Source organism: Stenella coeruleoalba, assembly GCF_951394435.1.
Source record: "Stenella coeruleoalba genome assembly, chromosome: 1".
NCBI lineage: Eukaryota > Metazoa > Chordata > Mammalia > Artiodactyla > Delphinidae > Stenella > Stenella coeruleoalba.
Genome location: NC_137169.1, coordinates 28,388,675 through 28,404,198, shown reverse-complemented (window position 1 = coordinate 28,404,198; position 15,524 = coordinate 28,388,675). Strand labels below are relative to the sequence as shown.

Genomic DNA, 15,524 nt, shown 5'->3' with positions numbered 1-15,524 from the left:
ATATTGAAGGTTTTATAAAAACCATTTTAATAGGTATTCCACATTTTATTATTTGTAGATGACTTTTGGAATTCAAATATAGGATATCATATTGATCCTTATTAGATTTATTTTGTTGTTTTTAGCCCATCATTCCCTTCTGTTGAGATCAGTTTGGGCTTCTAATTTGTCACCTGTCAAATTAACTATTCATACAGCTTTGGGCCATCTATAGATTTTTTTTCTAAGGCAATGGTTCTTAAACCTTATTTAACTATAGAGTCCTTTGTTTAAATGAAATCTTATAAAGAATGGCAGCTAAAAATTGAACTGCTCAAAGAGGGTAGATGGGAAGATTGAGAAGCTTAGTGGCTATTGGCCCCTGAAGGAATTCTTCAGGAACCCTAGGAGTTAGAGGAGCTCAGCTTTAAAATAATAATGGAAGTCTTTCATAAAAAATCAGTCTTCGGGGCTTCCCTGGTGGTGCAGTGGTTGAGAGTCTGCCTGCCGATGCAGGGGACACGGGTTCGAGCCCTGGTCTGGGAGGATCCCACATGCCGCGGAGCAACTGGGCCCGTGAGCCACAACTACTGAGCCTGCGTGCCTGGAGCCGTGCTCCACAGCGAGAGGCCGCAACAGTGAGAGGCCCGCGCACCGCGATGAAGAGTGGCCCCCGCTTGCCGCAACTAGAGAAAGCCCTCGCACAGAAACGAAGACCCAACACAGCCAAAAATAAATAATAAATAAATTTATTTAAAAAAAAAAAATCAGCCTTCAGAAAGCCATCAAGCTTCTGCCACTCATGACCATAGGTGACAGCACTTTGAACTCAGATGACAGCAGATTTGTTCTCGATGTGAGCTGAAGTCAGAAAAACTAACTTGCAGTGGTTTTGATTACTACTAACTCTGAGCTTCAGTCATACCTCTAACTTGAGGGTCAAGATTTGGCAGGCTGTAAGAAGAGTACAGTCTATTACCTTTCCATACTATACTATCTCTAGTCTGTCTCCTGAAGCTGGTAAGCTTAAATACAAGACAAAATAGTTTGAACCTTCTAGCAGGTGTGTCCCAAATATATAGAGGAGATTGAGAGTTCTGGCTTTAGAGTCACCAACCTAGGTTGAATCCAGGCTCTGCTGCCTCCCAGCTAGTGTGACCATTGGTAAGTTGTTTACTCTCTGAGTCTCAGTTCCTTCAACTGAAAATTGAAAGGAATAATAATACTCCTCCCTGAGATAACGCAGCAATGCTCCAAAGCACAGTTATTGGCACACAGTATATATTAAATAATAGACTTTTAAGTATTATCAAAATGTATTATTATTATTAATTTAATCTTATTGTTATTAGAGATGGCTCTGTGTTCTGCTCTTCTCATTGCTGTGTGTATATTCATTGTTGTATTTTCTAATTTTCAATTTTCCAGGAGATTGAAGAAATACCTGGAGGATGAGGCAGAGGTGTCAGGGAGTGACGTGGGAAGTGAAGATGAGTATGATGGGGAAGAGCTTGATGAATATGAAGAGGATGTAATTGATGAATTACTTCCTTCTGATGAGGAACTGCAGAGTCAAATCAAGAAAATACACATGTCAGTATCCCAGCAAGCCCTTCTGAATAATGAATGGGGTGTGTCTTAAGGCAGGCCCTATAACCAGCCAGAGTGGTCCTGGTTTTGAACACCGTATTTCTCCTGTTGTAGGAAAACAATGTTGGATGATGATAAACGACAGTTACGTTTGTACCAAGAAAGGTACCTTGCTGATGGGGACCTGCACAGTGATGGTCCTGGACGAATGAGGAAATTCCGATGGAAGAACATAGGTATTTTGATTGTTGCCTTTAGAAGCAAATTGTACAAAGGTACATGTTTGTCCAGTTTAAGACAGCAAGAGGAAATCAAAACTATAGCAGGCAGCTGTGGAGGACCTTGCCTTGACCTTTATTTTCTGTTAATGGATAGGAAAAGCTTGTATCAGTGTATTGTAAATGAAAAGGGTTCACTTGTGTCTGTTGAGACACCCTCTCTTGTGGGGAGTGCAGAATGCTAATAGCCTTAACTCTTTGCTTTAGATGATGCTTCCCAGATGGACTTGTTCCACAGAGACTCTGATGATGATCAGACTGAAGAACAGCTTGATGAGACGGAAGCCAGATGGAGGAAGGAGCGAATTGAACGAGAGCAGTGGCTTCGGGACCAGGTAGGAAGCCTGCAAGAAATTCTCCTATTCCGACCCTACTTATGAGGTCACTCCGTCACCCGTCAAAATCTTGGGCAATATATTGCTGTCCCCGTTTTTTTTTTTTTTTTTTGGGTACGCAGGCCTCTCACCATTGTGGCCTCTCCCGCTGCGGAGCACAGGCTCCGGACGCGCAGGCCCAGCGGCCATGGCTCACAGGACCAGCCGCTCTGCGGCATGTGGGATCCTCCCGGACCGGGGCACAAACCCGTGTCCCCTGCATTGGCAGGCGGACTCTCAACCACTGCGCCACCAGGGGAACCCTGCTGTCCCTTTTAATCCTTGAATTTTCTTTTGTGCTTTGAGAAGGTTACCATGGGCAGTTCTAGTCATGTTTTTGTCCAAAATCCTTTTTTTTTTTTTGGTCTAAAGCAACAAAGAGTTGCAAAAAGGAAAACAAATGCTGTCCCAAGTACTCTAGTTTCCAGGCTATGCTAATTATTTGGGGGAGCTGTGGGCTTCTGTTAATGCTGTCTGATTTTTATTTTCAGGCACAGCAGGGGAAAATTGCAGCTGAAGAAGAAGAGGAGATTGGGGAAGACAGTCAGTTTATGATGCTGGCCAAGAAAGTTACAGCCAAAGCTCTGCAGAAGAACGGTGAGCTCTTAGTCCTCCTCAGGGTCTGGCCCCCGGGGTTGTTAGTGCTGGAGCCTTAGAGGTGACTCCAGCCTTCGGGGGCTGGTGCAGCCTACTCATGGGCCGGCGTCCCTCCGATGGGGAGAGACAGTATTCTTTCCATCTTAGACTGTTGGGCAGTCGACATTGTGATTGTGAGTATATGTAGCTGGTTTTGCTTTATGTTCTAAGGCAGCTCAGAGGATTGAATTCTGGCTTCTTTATTCAGTTGCCCAGGATTATATACTTAAGTGTTAGAGCTGGAATTTGAACCCAGATATGCCTAACCCCAGAGCTGATGCTCTTAAACACTCCTTAACACTCTTACCACTCTTGTATTTTCTTATTATTACTGTTAATTAGACAATAAGTTCAGCTGAGTTGTCTATCTTCTCTTAAGCCACTTAAGTGTACTTTCAAGTCATGATTATAAAATAATCTGAGTTCCTATGGCTTTAGTTTATTGGTTTAGTTAAAGGCTTGTTAGCTTGTTTAGATTTAAAAGTAATTCTACGCAGCTTTGTCCAGAACAAGCCTCTCTGTCTTTTCTTTTCAGTCAGTCGCACTGTGGTTATTCAAGAATCAGAGTCTTTATTCAGAAATCCTTTTGAAGCCACCAAACCAGGAAGTGACAACCAGGTTGGTTGGGGACCTTGTTAGCCTGATGTCATGATCTTCAGTGTTATAAAGGCCCAGGTCAAGTTAAGGGAATGCTCTTTCATTAGGGGAGGGAGGTGGCTGCAAGAAATGGAAGGAGATGTCAAAGGAGCCTACCATTTCTTTTCTACTTGAGCAGGGTAGGACTGTGTCCCCTCAATACCTGGTGGAGGCAGGGAGGCGCTGACTTCTCATTCTTCCCTTGGCACTTGGAATTTGATACCAGGAATTTGATGACTCTTCTTTCCTCAGCTGAAGACGGGCTCACTGCTAAACCAGCCCAAAGCTGTGCTTCAGAAACTGGCTGCCCTGTCTGACCTCAACCCTAGTGCTCCCCGAAATTCAAGAAACTTTGTCTTCCACACACTTTCTCCTGTCAAGGCTGAGGCAGCAAAGGAATCATCTAAGCCTCGGGTAGGGAATTTGAGAACTGATTTGGTGAATCTCCACAGCAGAGTGAATGAATGAATTGAATTGAATTGAATTGAAAAAATATATATATTTCTGGCTTAAAGGCTTAAATGCTGCAGTGTTAATCTTGCACTCCCAATAAGGTACAAGGGGATTGCTACCTGCAGTAAGTAATCAGCTTTGAAACTTGCCTGGAAAAGTTCTCTTTCTATTTTTCTAATGATCCGTGATTTAACTATGAGCTGCTTAAGGGCTAAGTGAAGCTAAGTACTTGTATGAAGGTCTTGAGTTGGCTCTTTCTCTGCTCTCTAGGTAAGGAGAAGGGGTCCGTCTTTAATGACATCCCCTTCACCTAAGCGCCTCAAAACAGATGATAGCGCTTCAGGATCGAAGCAAAGCATCTTCAGATACTTGGAAAGCTAACACCACAAGGGCACCGGCACCTGTGTTGAGACTTCGTTGAGAAGTTTCTGGCATTGAAGGTTGGAATCGATGCTCATGTGGATTATTCCCCCTTCCTTCATAATCAATGCATTAAGGTTGAGGACAGAGATTCCAGTTCTTTCCACTGCATGGCTCTGGACATCTCTTTCCTAGTATTACTTCCTGGGTTGGCCACTAACTTAATTCTTCAGTGTTTACAACATCAACTTATGGGATACCTGGGTGTCCTCCATTAAATATTTGACATTTTATCCTAGCAGCTTCCTGGGTTGATAACTTTTGGTGAAAGGGGTGATTGGAGGAAGAAAAAGTGTGGCATGACAGAAAATTACAGACAGCAGTGAACATCAAAACTGGCATGACTCCTTCACACCCCTATGATCTGCACCATGGTGACCAGGACTCAGTGAAAGAGAGACTTCTTAGAGGATCTAGGAATCGACACATGGGCTGTTTTATTAGTTTTGCCCCTTCCATTTTCTTTTATGCCTCTTCCCAGTGCAGTCTCAACTTTCCAATTAACCTGTGCTTCCTTTATAATAAGGACTCAAACTGGTACCCAAGTCAGAAAGAGCGACTTTTCTGGAGTATAAGGATGAAGATAAAAGGTTACATCCAGGGTCCGTAGACATTAGATATTCCGTGGGGCAGAGAGCTGTCTCTTAGGACTAAATTTTCGATTTGAAGCACTGTTGCTCAAGGACCTTCCTTCTCATTCTGACTGGAAGAGTTATATATAATCATTATTTATTGCATTAAACTGGGTTGAGTACATTGCCCTGAGCAGAGGACAATTTAATACTTCATTACTTATTTTGAGAAAAGATCATCTTGGAGTTTCATCAAAATATTGTTAGGATTGCCACCACTCCCGATTTTCCCTGAACTACCATGAGGCTGTCAGAGTTTTAGACAGATTTTTTTTCTTCCTCTCAGAACCAAGTGTCACTGCTGCTTTGGAAAAACATTTCATGTAAATACTGTGGTTTCACTGTCAGGAGCTGGACTTGGGAAGCTGGATGAACCGTGCCAGTTTTTCACTGGCAGATAAGGAATACCAATTTAACTGGTGGAATTAGGATATAGGTTTTCTACAGTTGTTTGTAATATGCAAGATGCTGACTTTGCTGGAATTTACATTTGTATATTTGTAATCTTGTAATGGTGAAAATGTATATAAAGATGTTTTAATATGTATGTAGTTTTTCAATAAATCCCAATGCCTTGAAGGCAGGATTTGCTGTCCAGATTGAATGCTCATTCTTAGGTCAGAGCCTGTCTGATGTTGAGCATTTTGTTTTCAGGGTATCTGTCTCTCAGGGGAGGCCTCTGGGACTGGAGTGAGAGGCTGCTGCCATTGTCCCCTCACTGTCTTCTCAACTCTGGTGAATTGATTGAATTAACTAACCAAGTGGTTTGGGTTCAGTGCAGGTGAGGAGAGTTTACATAAATGGTGCCTGTTGTTATAGCCCTTTGATTGGCAGACGTGGGTCCAAGGTGGGCATCATTGCCCCTTCCTTTGAGCTCTCTAAACAGTGGCCAAGGCTAGGCAGCCCTTGCTAAGCAATAGAGAACTAGGGAGGAGGGCTGGATATTTCTCCCCTTTTGCTTTCCCATATCCTTCTTTGGCAGGGAGAGATGGAGAAGAGTATTAGGATTGAACACTAAGGATAAGAAAATCAGTGCCTGAGAAATCTAGGGAGCAAAGGGTTTCTATTCTAGGCTCCAGAAAGAAAGCACTCTTTGGAGAAAGAAAAGTTGAGTCTTAAGCTCTGGGTCGCTTTTCCCCATGTCAGTGTAACTGTCAGAAGGCAAGCTAAGCCTTGGTAATAAGATTGAAGTGGAGAGTCGGGACCTGACCATATGACCTGTGCCCAGAGCACTGAGCCTCCAGCTTCAGCTCCATTCTAGGGAAACTGAAGCCCAGGGCCTGTGTGGTGGCTCCTGGTAGGACTCAGCTTCACTAGCTTGGAAATTATCTGCCTGGAGGGATGAGAGCACGTGAGTCTGGGCGATGAGGGTGCTCAGTGTCAGTCCTTTCACCTCCTCTGTGTTCCACACGCTGGGGTAGGGACACATGGTGTTTACTTCATTTAAACAATTCAGTCCACAGCTGCACAAACCATACTAGGGTCTCTTCCATAAAGCATCAGGTTATACTCACCAAAGCGCTGTAGAGACAAGGTACTCAGCTTCCTGTGCAAATTCTCAACTGCCTCTCTACAAACTTTACCCCACTTTGAGAATCTCTAATGGATCAATGTGAGTGTTTTCGGGGTTTTAGCTCCCAGAGATATATGTAATGTCTCTTGGGGCTTCCTGTCCCCCAAGTGGAGCTTGTACACCTCAGAATAGGGGAGAGTATTTCTGGGAGGAATATTGTCATGATACTCTCTGATTGTATCATCCCTGAGATGGCATTATATCTTCTACCTTTGTGTCCTACTCACTGCCTGGCACATGGTCTGGAATGTGGAATTGCCCAGTAAAGGGTGAATGAAAAATACCAAACCTTTCAGAGCCTCCATTTATATCTATAAAATGAGGATAGTCATTCATGCCTGTCTCAGAGTTGCTGTGAGGCTTGTTGGAAGATGTATGTGGATGCATTATGTCGAACACTACTCTGCAAGCATATGGATTTGCCAATATTACAACTGCATCATGTTTTGTGGACCACTCCTCCAAGGCCTGTTGTCTCATAAGCATCTCAAACTTGACATCTTTAAAAATGTGATGTTCCTTCTCTAAAAATGCTCTTCCTCCTGTGTTTCCCATTTCACTAAAAGGTACCTCCACATACCCAGTCACTCAGGCTGGAAACCCAAAAGACATTCTCGATCCCTCCTTCCTTACTCCCATAATCAAGCAGTCTCTAAATCTTGTTATTTCTACTTCCAGATTGCATCTTGAATCACCTCTATAGCCGATGCTCTAATCCAGGATTCCATAATTTCTTGCCAGGGTGTTGGCAGTAGCCTCCTGATCTCCCCACTCCCATTTTTGCTTCCTTTCCATCCAATCTGTGCACAGCAGCCAAAGGGCGATATTTGCATAATTAAATAGGAGGATGCCACTCCCTCATTCAAAACCTTTTCTGTCTTCCAGTGCACTCAGGATTAAGTTCAAACTACAAGACCCTCCATGACATAGTTGTGCCTCCCAACCTCCTATCACCCTCTGTTCTCCATTCACATTACACAAAGCTTCAGAGCCTTCCACCCCTTTTTTTCAAGTGGACTTCTTTCTTTTTTTTTTAAATTTTCTTTATTTTCCTTATTTTTTATTTATCTTTTGGCTGCGTTGGGTGTTAGTTGCGGCATATGGGATATTTTGTTGGGGCATGTGGGCTCTCTAGTTGTGGCACTCAGGCTTCTCTCTAGTTGTGGCGTATGGGATCTTTCATTGCAGCGCTTGGGCTCTTCACTGCAGCACGTGGGCTTCTCTAGTTGTGGTGCGAGGACTCTAGAGTGCACAGGCTTGGTTGCCTCACAGCATGTGGGATCTTAGTTCTCCAACCAGGGCTTGAACCCGCATCCCCTGCATTGGAAGGTGGATTCTTAACCACTGGACCACCAGGGAAGTCCTCCCTTCATTTTAGAAGGAACCACAGTCTGGTGTTCTTGATGGCTGGTGGGGTAGAGGTGGGGGTGAAGAGGCAGCTCTCAGCTCCAGGCTGGAGAATCACTGGGCCCAATCTAAGGGGTGGAAGGTGCAGGGTCAGGATTGGGAGTGAGTCCTGTAGGTTTTTCAGTCCCCATCTCTTTTTCTCAGAGGCTGAAGGAAGGAAAAAAGCTGACTGCCCACCCCTCTCTTTGTTTGTCTTGTGTAACTTATGTTATTTATCAAAAAGACAGGTTATTTGGAAAACCAGATGGACCCAGGCAAAAATCATCTGGGTTTTCCAAATGTGAAAAATTAGGTTCTGGGGGCCCAGGAGGAAAGGCATATGAGTGAGTGAGTGAGTGAGTGAGTGAGTGTGTGTGTGTGTGTGTGTGTGTGTGTGTGTGTGTGTGTGTGTGTGTGTGTGTGTGTGTGTGTGTGTGTGTGTGTGTGTGTTTATGGTTGGGAGGGGGTGAGGAGTATTGAAAGTATTTTATGTCTCTGTAGTCAGACCCGGAAATCCCTCCATAACATCCAGGCTTTCCCCCTCCCTCATTTTCCTTCAATTGGTGGCTGGGAGTGCTGAAAGGTTTAATTGGCCAAGAATGAGAACATGTCAGGGCTGTAGCAGAATGGCAGCCGACGGCTTTCTCTAGCTCTCCTGCCCTCGCCTCCTCCCACAGATCCACGGGCTTACTGAGAGTGTCAAGGTACAGAGAGGTTTCTAGAGCAGAGACCCGGTCCGTCTCTTGTCCCTTCAATGTTATCATCCCAGAATGATCACAGCAGTTATGGAAGTTAGACATTAGGGGAAGAACTTACCCTTTCATAACTTTGTGATGATATTATGGCCAAAGAACACTGGGGGTTAAGGGCTGTCTGTCCATTAAATATCCAGGGAAGGAGCTAGCTCTGTGGCTACAACCAGGAATTTTTAAAGCTTGTGGTTCTGTTACCTCTGGGCAGCAACATTATTAGGAAGGAACTAAAGCAGGAGGCTATGGAGGCATGACTCTTGGCTGCAATAGAGGAAATGTTCTGGCTGAAATCATAGAGAGAGCCCTCTCTCTACATACACACATGCACATTCACAGAACAGAGCCAAGACCCTTTCTGGCCTGAAGAATCTTTGGCAGCAGCAAGAGCACTTGTCCCATTTTGAGTGTCATTTGTCACTGAGCCCTGCCCGGCCCACTCACCCATTGTCACAGTGCCATCGGACTGTGATAGCCACTTAATAACTTGATCTCATCTGTATAATCTGAGTTAACTAGCTCCACAGTTGTGATTAAATTTGAGAAATTTGTAAAGTGTCTGCCTCCAGGTCCAGCACATAGTAAATCTCAGTGAGTGCTTGTTGAATGAATGAATCCGTGAATTGGAGCATTAAGGCTCCCTTGACCATTTCCAAAAGTCAGTGTGTAACAGCTTGAATAACAGGCTTGTGGGCTGTCCTGTGGAGCCTGGAGCCTGAGGCATGATCTAACCCTGCCATTCATTTAACATACGTTTAATGAGTATCTGTGGTATGTGGGGTAGACCCCGTGATGTACCACCCTATCCCCTTTAGTGAAGGCTTTGCTGGCCCCTCTGCAGACGGCCTTCAGTGAGGGGACGGCCTCAGCGGCAGAGAACCCCTTACCCAACGCTCACGCCCCATTCCAGCACAGCCCACATCCAGTGATGACAGGAGTGTAAAGGCCTGGCCACCTCAGCTCATTTTGGGACAATTCTAAAGGGCCCATTCTCATTTCAGAGCTCCCTGGGGGGTTGGCTGAGGCTGTCATGGACCTGTATTGGTAGTTAGCTCCTTTACCCTCACTTCCACAGACGTTGATCCCAAGGGTGGCGTCCTAAACTGTCTGAGTCTGCTTCCTGGGGAATCCAGCCTATGAGTGTGCTAGTCCTGGTGGCCAAGGCTTTAGGACAGGAAAGGACAGAGACTCCTTTGCAGTTTCCAGCATTTGTTTCCAGCGCTGGAGATGTCCATGCTGCCTTTTTATGTCCACCAGAGGGCAGCAGCAGCATAGCAACCCGTCCTCCTGAGGCTCAGTGGGGTGGGCTTGGAGGTCTTTCCCCCAGCCCCCTCCAATTTCCCACCCCTAGTACTGAGTATTAGGCAGGATCACCCTCCTAAGGGAAGAAAACTTTGGGAAACTGTCTAGGCCTTAGTTTTGTCAGTCTCAACACAGCCCCCTCCCACCCCAGTGCCAAGGCCAATCTGTCTTCCTAATGCGGACCCCACCCCCCTCCTCAGTGGGCAACCTCCTTGCCCAGGATCTCCCACCTCTCCACACTCACCATCCACAATAGATTTGTTTTCTGTGTGACAAGGTAATTATGAGCTTGGGGATAGGAGGCCCAGGGGCCAGTCTGAGGATGGTCCCTTCAATCTGGTTCTCCCTGTTCTGCTAACATTATTGATTTTTTAGTTTTATTTATTATGATGATTTTTCTGTGTGAACTGGCTCTGATGACATGAGGTATGGAGGTAAGAGGGCAAAAGCGAATTTATTCTTGTCACAATTTAGCTTCCTGAAACCACCCACCCGACATTTTTTTTTTTTTTTGGTCTACTGGTTTTAGCATCTTTGCTTACCTGCCTTCATTCTGTTCCCTACTCCCCAAATTTCTCCCGAAGATTCTTCCAGGAATTGGAGCCAGGTGTGGCTAGAGAATGCCATTAACTTATCAGCAAGCCTTTATTGCATTCCCATTACTAGTCAGTTATTTCTAGGCTAAGCTCCCCAACTTCCTGCTTCCTTCTCAGCCCTTCCCCTGGGGCAGTCCTGAGACAGGCCAAGCTATGTGCCTTTTTTTTTTTTTTCCTGCAGGAGTTTCTCTGGCTGTGAAATGGGTACGAGGAAAACCTGAAGAGGAAGCTTTCAGAGAGGGAGATTGAGATTGAGTGGAGCCTATTCAAAGAGCATGCCTGCCTGACCTTCGGGCTACTAAAGGCCTCCCATGGTGTACTCTACTTCCTTATGGAGAACGGGAGGGGCAGGGTGGGACGGGGCACGGTGATTGCCCGATTGCCGTGGGAATCAGCTGAGGCCGAGGGCGATTTGTGGAGCCACGTTCCCCCAGTCTGTTTTCTCTGTGTGTGCCAGAAGAATGAATAAATCATTGTTCAGGGGTGGGATGCAGCTGCCGGGCTCCTCCCCTCGGCACATGCCCCGACTCCAGCTCCTCCATTGAGGGCTGCTGGAGCAGAGCAGTTTATACACCCAGCTCCCCAAATCCTATTGAGGCCTCCCCCTCCGCACGAGCCACCGGCTTCAAGCCCATTCAGCCTGGCCCTTTGTGCTGGAGGTTAAGTGGTTACATGTGGGGGGCACCCAGAAAGGACCTGTCAGTCCCTGAAAGGCTGTGCTGATAGCGTGCCCTCCTACTGATGAATGGGTGGGTGGAGGAGAGGTGGGCGGCCCGAGGGTGGGGTGGAGGAGAGGGCAGGGGGATTATGGAGCCCACGGAGGCAGCTGCTAGGAAGGGGGTGGAACAGGCACTCCCTTCTCTCATTCTCCCTGCAGATCGGCTTCTCTACCTCACTCTGTTGTGGGCTCTGGGACCTTGGATTTGGCTTCTCTGGGCTCCTGGTGGAAGAGAGGCTATTTACCATTTGGGTGCATTGGGGAGAAAAAGTCTATGCTAACTTTCAGGCTTCCAGCATCTCCAAAACACACCTCAGTTTCTCCTTTTTCCCTTCAGCGTCAGGAGGGAGGATGCAGGGGGGCTTGGGAAGAGAAATTCATCTCCCAGGTTAATGTGGAGCAGTACATTTGGAACTGCCCCACTGAGCTTTAAAAGCTTCCTGGGGGGCTTCCCTGGTGGTGCAGTGGTTGGGAGTCCGCCTGCCAATGCAGGGGACGCAGGTTCATGCAGGTTCATGCCCCAGTCCGGGAGGATCCCACATGCCGCGGAGCGGCTGGGCCCGTGAGCCATGGCCGCTGGGCCTTCACGTCTGGAGCCTGTGCTCCGCAGCGGGAGAGGCCACAGCAGTGAGAGGCCCGCGTACCGCAAAAAAAAAAAAAAAAAAAAAAAAAGCTTCCTGGGAGGTCCCTCAGGAGCTGTTCAGGGTGGATGGTTCAGGTCAGGAGAGATCTCAAACTGGGTATATTACAAAGATTTTGTTGGAAAAGGATGATTCTAAGGCTTAAGACAAAAAAAGCTGTAAAACTTCAGGTTTGATGTACCAGCCCCTCATTTTACAGCTGAGAAAACAGCCATGTTGGGGGTGGAGAAGGGACACATCTTACCTAAGGTGATCACACATCAACTTCTGGATAGATGAGAGTGACACTTTACCTTTAAGGGGTGGTAGAGAAATGGATGAACAAAACAACTAGGTCACCAGCTTCCTAGGCCTTCCTTTGCTGAGCTGAGCTAATTCTGGAGAATGGTTTTTTTCTGCCTTAAGGGCTCTCAGGTACTTCAAAGGTCCTCCAGGGCTCTGCCTGGCCTTAGGAGCCCAAGTAACAGTGTTCACAATTTTAATGTTATTTAACAGTGTTCAAGGCATATTATCTTTATTTAACCTAAAAGAGTTAAAATGCTTTGATTTGTCCAAGTTCCCAAAGCTATGTGGGAAGTTGACAGGTGATATGAGCTCAGGAAAAGAGAAGAAAGCAGGTCACAATGGAGCTTGTCCCCCAGGATTAGATGCCTGTGCTTTGTTTTGATGTGGAATCTTTGGGGGCTTCCTCAGTTATTTCCCTGCCGTTCACAGGATGAAGCCCAAGCTCCTTGGAACGCAGGTCAAGGCCTTTCACAACTGGGCCAACTTTATCCTCCAGCCTCACCTCCCATCTCCATTTCCTCCCAAGCTCCAGACACACTGGCCTCCTCTGTGTTATCTGAACACGCACACAGCATACAGTTTCCGCTGCCTTCTGCTTTCTCTCGGTGAGCTTCTATTCATCCTTCAAAACCTGGCTCAAATATCACCTCTGTGAAGCCTTTTCCTTCCCGTCTTCTGGGCTCATTACTTTTGCCTTCTAGCTCTGTTGTAGGACCTATCACGTTGTACAGCCCACTCTTTTCTATTTCCCTTTCTAAACAGAGAGCTCTCCGAGCCCACCACCACTTCTGATTCTGCTCTTAATCCTCAGCACATTACCTGGCACAAAGTAGCCCTGTGTAACTGTGTCCTGAATATGAATAAATGAATGGGAAGGGGCAAGGTCCTTGAGATTAAAACACCTTGATCCTAGCCATCTCTTTTTTCCTGGGAGTACTGACATTGAGAAATTATCCACCTATAGAGGAACTCATGCCAGTCCTATTCCCTGAAGTAGAAATTCCTCTCAGCCTCCCTTGTCTCCTTGCCTCACATCCCAGGCCCCTAGGGCCTGGATCTGGCCACTCACTGCTAGCCAGTCTTGGCTCTGACATCTGTCTGCTCACCAAGATGGCGAATCACTTTCCACTGCTAGATCTTCATGATGGGCTGACCTTCTGCAGAGCCCTATTTGGGCTGATACTGTCCATCTCTGGTGATTTCTGTGTCCCTGCCAGTTAAGTCCCTGCAATCTATGTAGCTGGGTGGACACAGCTACAGACACCCCTTCACCTGGGGTGACTGATTCCCTGGCATCCTGACTGAAGAAGCCTCTGGTGACTGAATAACAGACATCTGTATATCTGCTTTTCTGTGGTCATGGATGGCCCTGCCTTCCTGGGGGTTTTTGTTCTCCAGGCTCCCAGCTCTCTTGAAAGTCATGGAGCTGCCAGGACCACTGTCTGAGCACTTACTGCATTAATTATACGTGCTAGAGTATCCCACCCAAGATTATCCTTGCCTAAGAAAAGAGAAGCTACATTCTGATGCCCTTGGAATTCAATTTACCTGTCAGGTATTATGTTATTTAGAGATAATCAGCTTTATAGAACAATGGAGTGACCAACTGATGACTCAGCTATGTCAGGTTATTGCACGCTGAGTAAAATATAGGCTTTAGATCAACAATCAATATATAATTCTTGTGTTTTTTGTAACCAGATTACATAGGAAGAGGTAGAGGTAGGTGTGGCATGTTATGTGATTGTACCTAATGACTTTCTCGGAGAGTTTGCTTCCTGTCTCTGATATTCGACATTCTGCGGTTCAGGAGGTTTTAGCATCTAGGGAGAAATGTTTCTAACCAGGGAATGCAGAGACGATTCCACTGCGTTTTGGGCTCCTCGTAATACTAGAGGAATAGAAGAAAGGAGGTCACACTTGTAGGCTGATAATGGCTATTAGGGGGAAACAGAGTTGCTACTACTTAATGAGCACTGAGAGGTGCCTCAGTGGGACCCAGGGGACCACCTTGTGCTCTTGTATTAATCAAGATTCTTTTGATTGCCAGTGAAAGAAATTCCACTCAAGTTAGGCTTGGCAAAATTAGGGTCTTGCTGCAAGGTATACCAAGGCCTCAGGAAACAGGGACAGGACCATCACCAGGACTTCTGTCTTTCTGTGTCTGTATGTCAGCACTATTTTCTCCTACTACAGACTGACTTCTATTTGGCAGGAAATGTGATTGTTACAGCCCTAGGCTCACATCTTCCCTGCTTTGTCTTCCTTTAATTTTATTTCAAAAAGTCCCAGAGAAGGACTCTGACACCTAGAGTGGGAGTCCTATTCCTAGATTCATCAGGCTTCCATATGACCCACCTAATTAGAGCTGGGAGAGACAGGAGAGGTATGAGGAGGAGCTATTCAGGGCCCACCAAACAATGAGATTTTGTCGTGACTTTATGACATAGGAAGACCTGTATCACTGCAGACCACCAAAGCTCAGAGACTTTACAAGTGAGGATTTGGGTCACCTCATAAGGAAAAAAGCTCCAGCTGAAGGTAAGGGGAACTTGCAGTGGCTAAGGGAAAATCGAGACTAGTTAGGCCTCAGAACCTGATGTAGAAATGGGGCTGAGGTCTCCACGTGTATATTTTTAGCTGGGGGAGTGTCCAAAGCTTGAGTTACTTCTGCCTTTTCCTTTTTATTTCCTTTTCCCTCTTAAAATAGGAGTTGTCGTAATCATGAAATGTTTTTTTTTTTCTCTTCCATTTCCCTTATTTTGTATATAGGATTTGTTGGTGTGATTTAATTTGCCATTTAATCTCTAGGTTGCAGAATGGTAAACCGGAATTAAGTTGGAAATGGAAGAGGATGCCTCATTATGGAGATCAGACTCAAATTTTTCTTTTAAAACAAAAAAAGCAAAAGAAAGGGACGCGGGAAAGACAAGGGTATTTTTTAACGTATTATGATTCAAAGATGAATCCATAGTTTTGTTTTGTTTGTTTTTAATTGGTGGCAGGGAGGGGGTAGCAGGAGGAAGGTATAGCCAATTGCTTGGTTTACTCAGTAAAGCTGGGGGGTGGGAAGGGACTTCCTGGAAGCTCATGTGCTCTAAAGGCTAAACTTGTCCCAGACTTCTTTCTGGGGCTGCCTCTCCCTAACAGCAGCCAGTGCTTTTGGTCTTATCATTAGAGTAAGCAGTTACTCTGTTCAGTAAGTGACTTTAATTAAATGAGCACAAAATGAACATATAACTTCAAATTGTGATAGATGCTATCAAGAAAAGGATC

The 15,524-nt window shown here is 45.8% G+C and overlaps 1 protein-coding gene across 1 annotated transcript in view; it reads left to right on the top strand.

Annotated features, from left to right (window-relative positions):
• The window catches only part of CLSPN (claspin), a 28,566-nt gene extending 23,002 nt beyond the window's left edge, over nt 1-5,564 (top strand). The window contains exons 19-25 of the mRNA XM_079928811.1: nt 1,408-1,572; nt 1,684-1,805; nt 2,055-2,182; nt 2,713-2,818; nt 3,393-3,475; nt 3,746-3,907; nt 4,217-5,564. Of these exons, the coding sequence (XP_079784937.1) occupies nt 1,408-1,572; nt 1,684-1,805; nt 2,055-2,182; nt 2,713-2,818; nt 3,393-3,475; nt 3,746-3,907; nt 4,217-4,327 (877 nt within the window). The 3' untranslated portion in view covers nt 4,328-5,564. The remainder of the gene's footprint in view (nt 1-1,407; nt 1,573-1,683; nt 1,806-2,054; nt 2,183-2,712; nt 2,819-3,392; nt 3,476-3,745; nt 3,908-4,216) is intronic.
• The last annotated feature ends 9,960 nt before the right edge of the window (nt 5,565-15,524 follow it).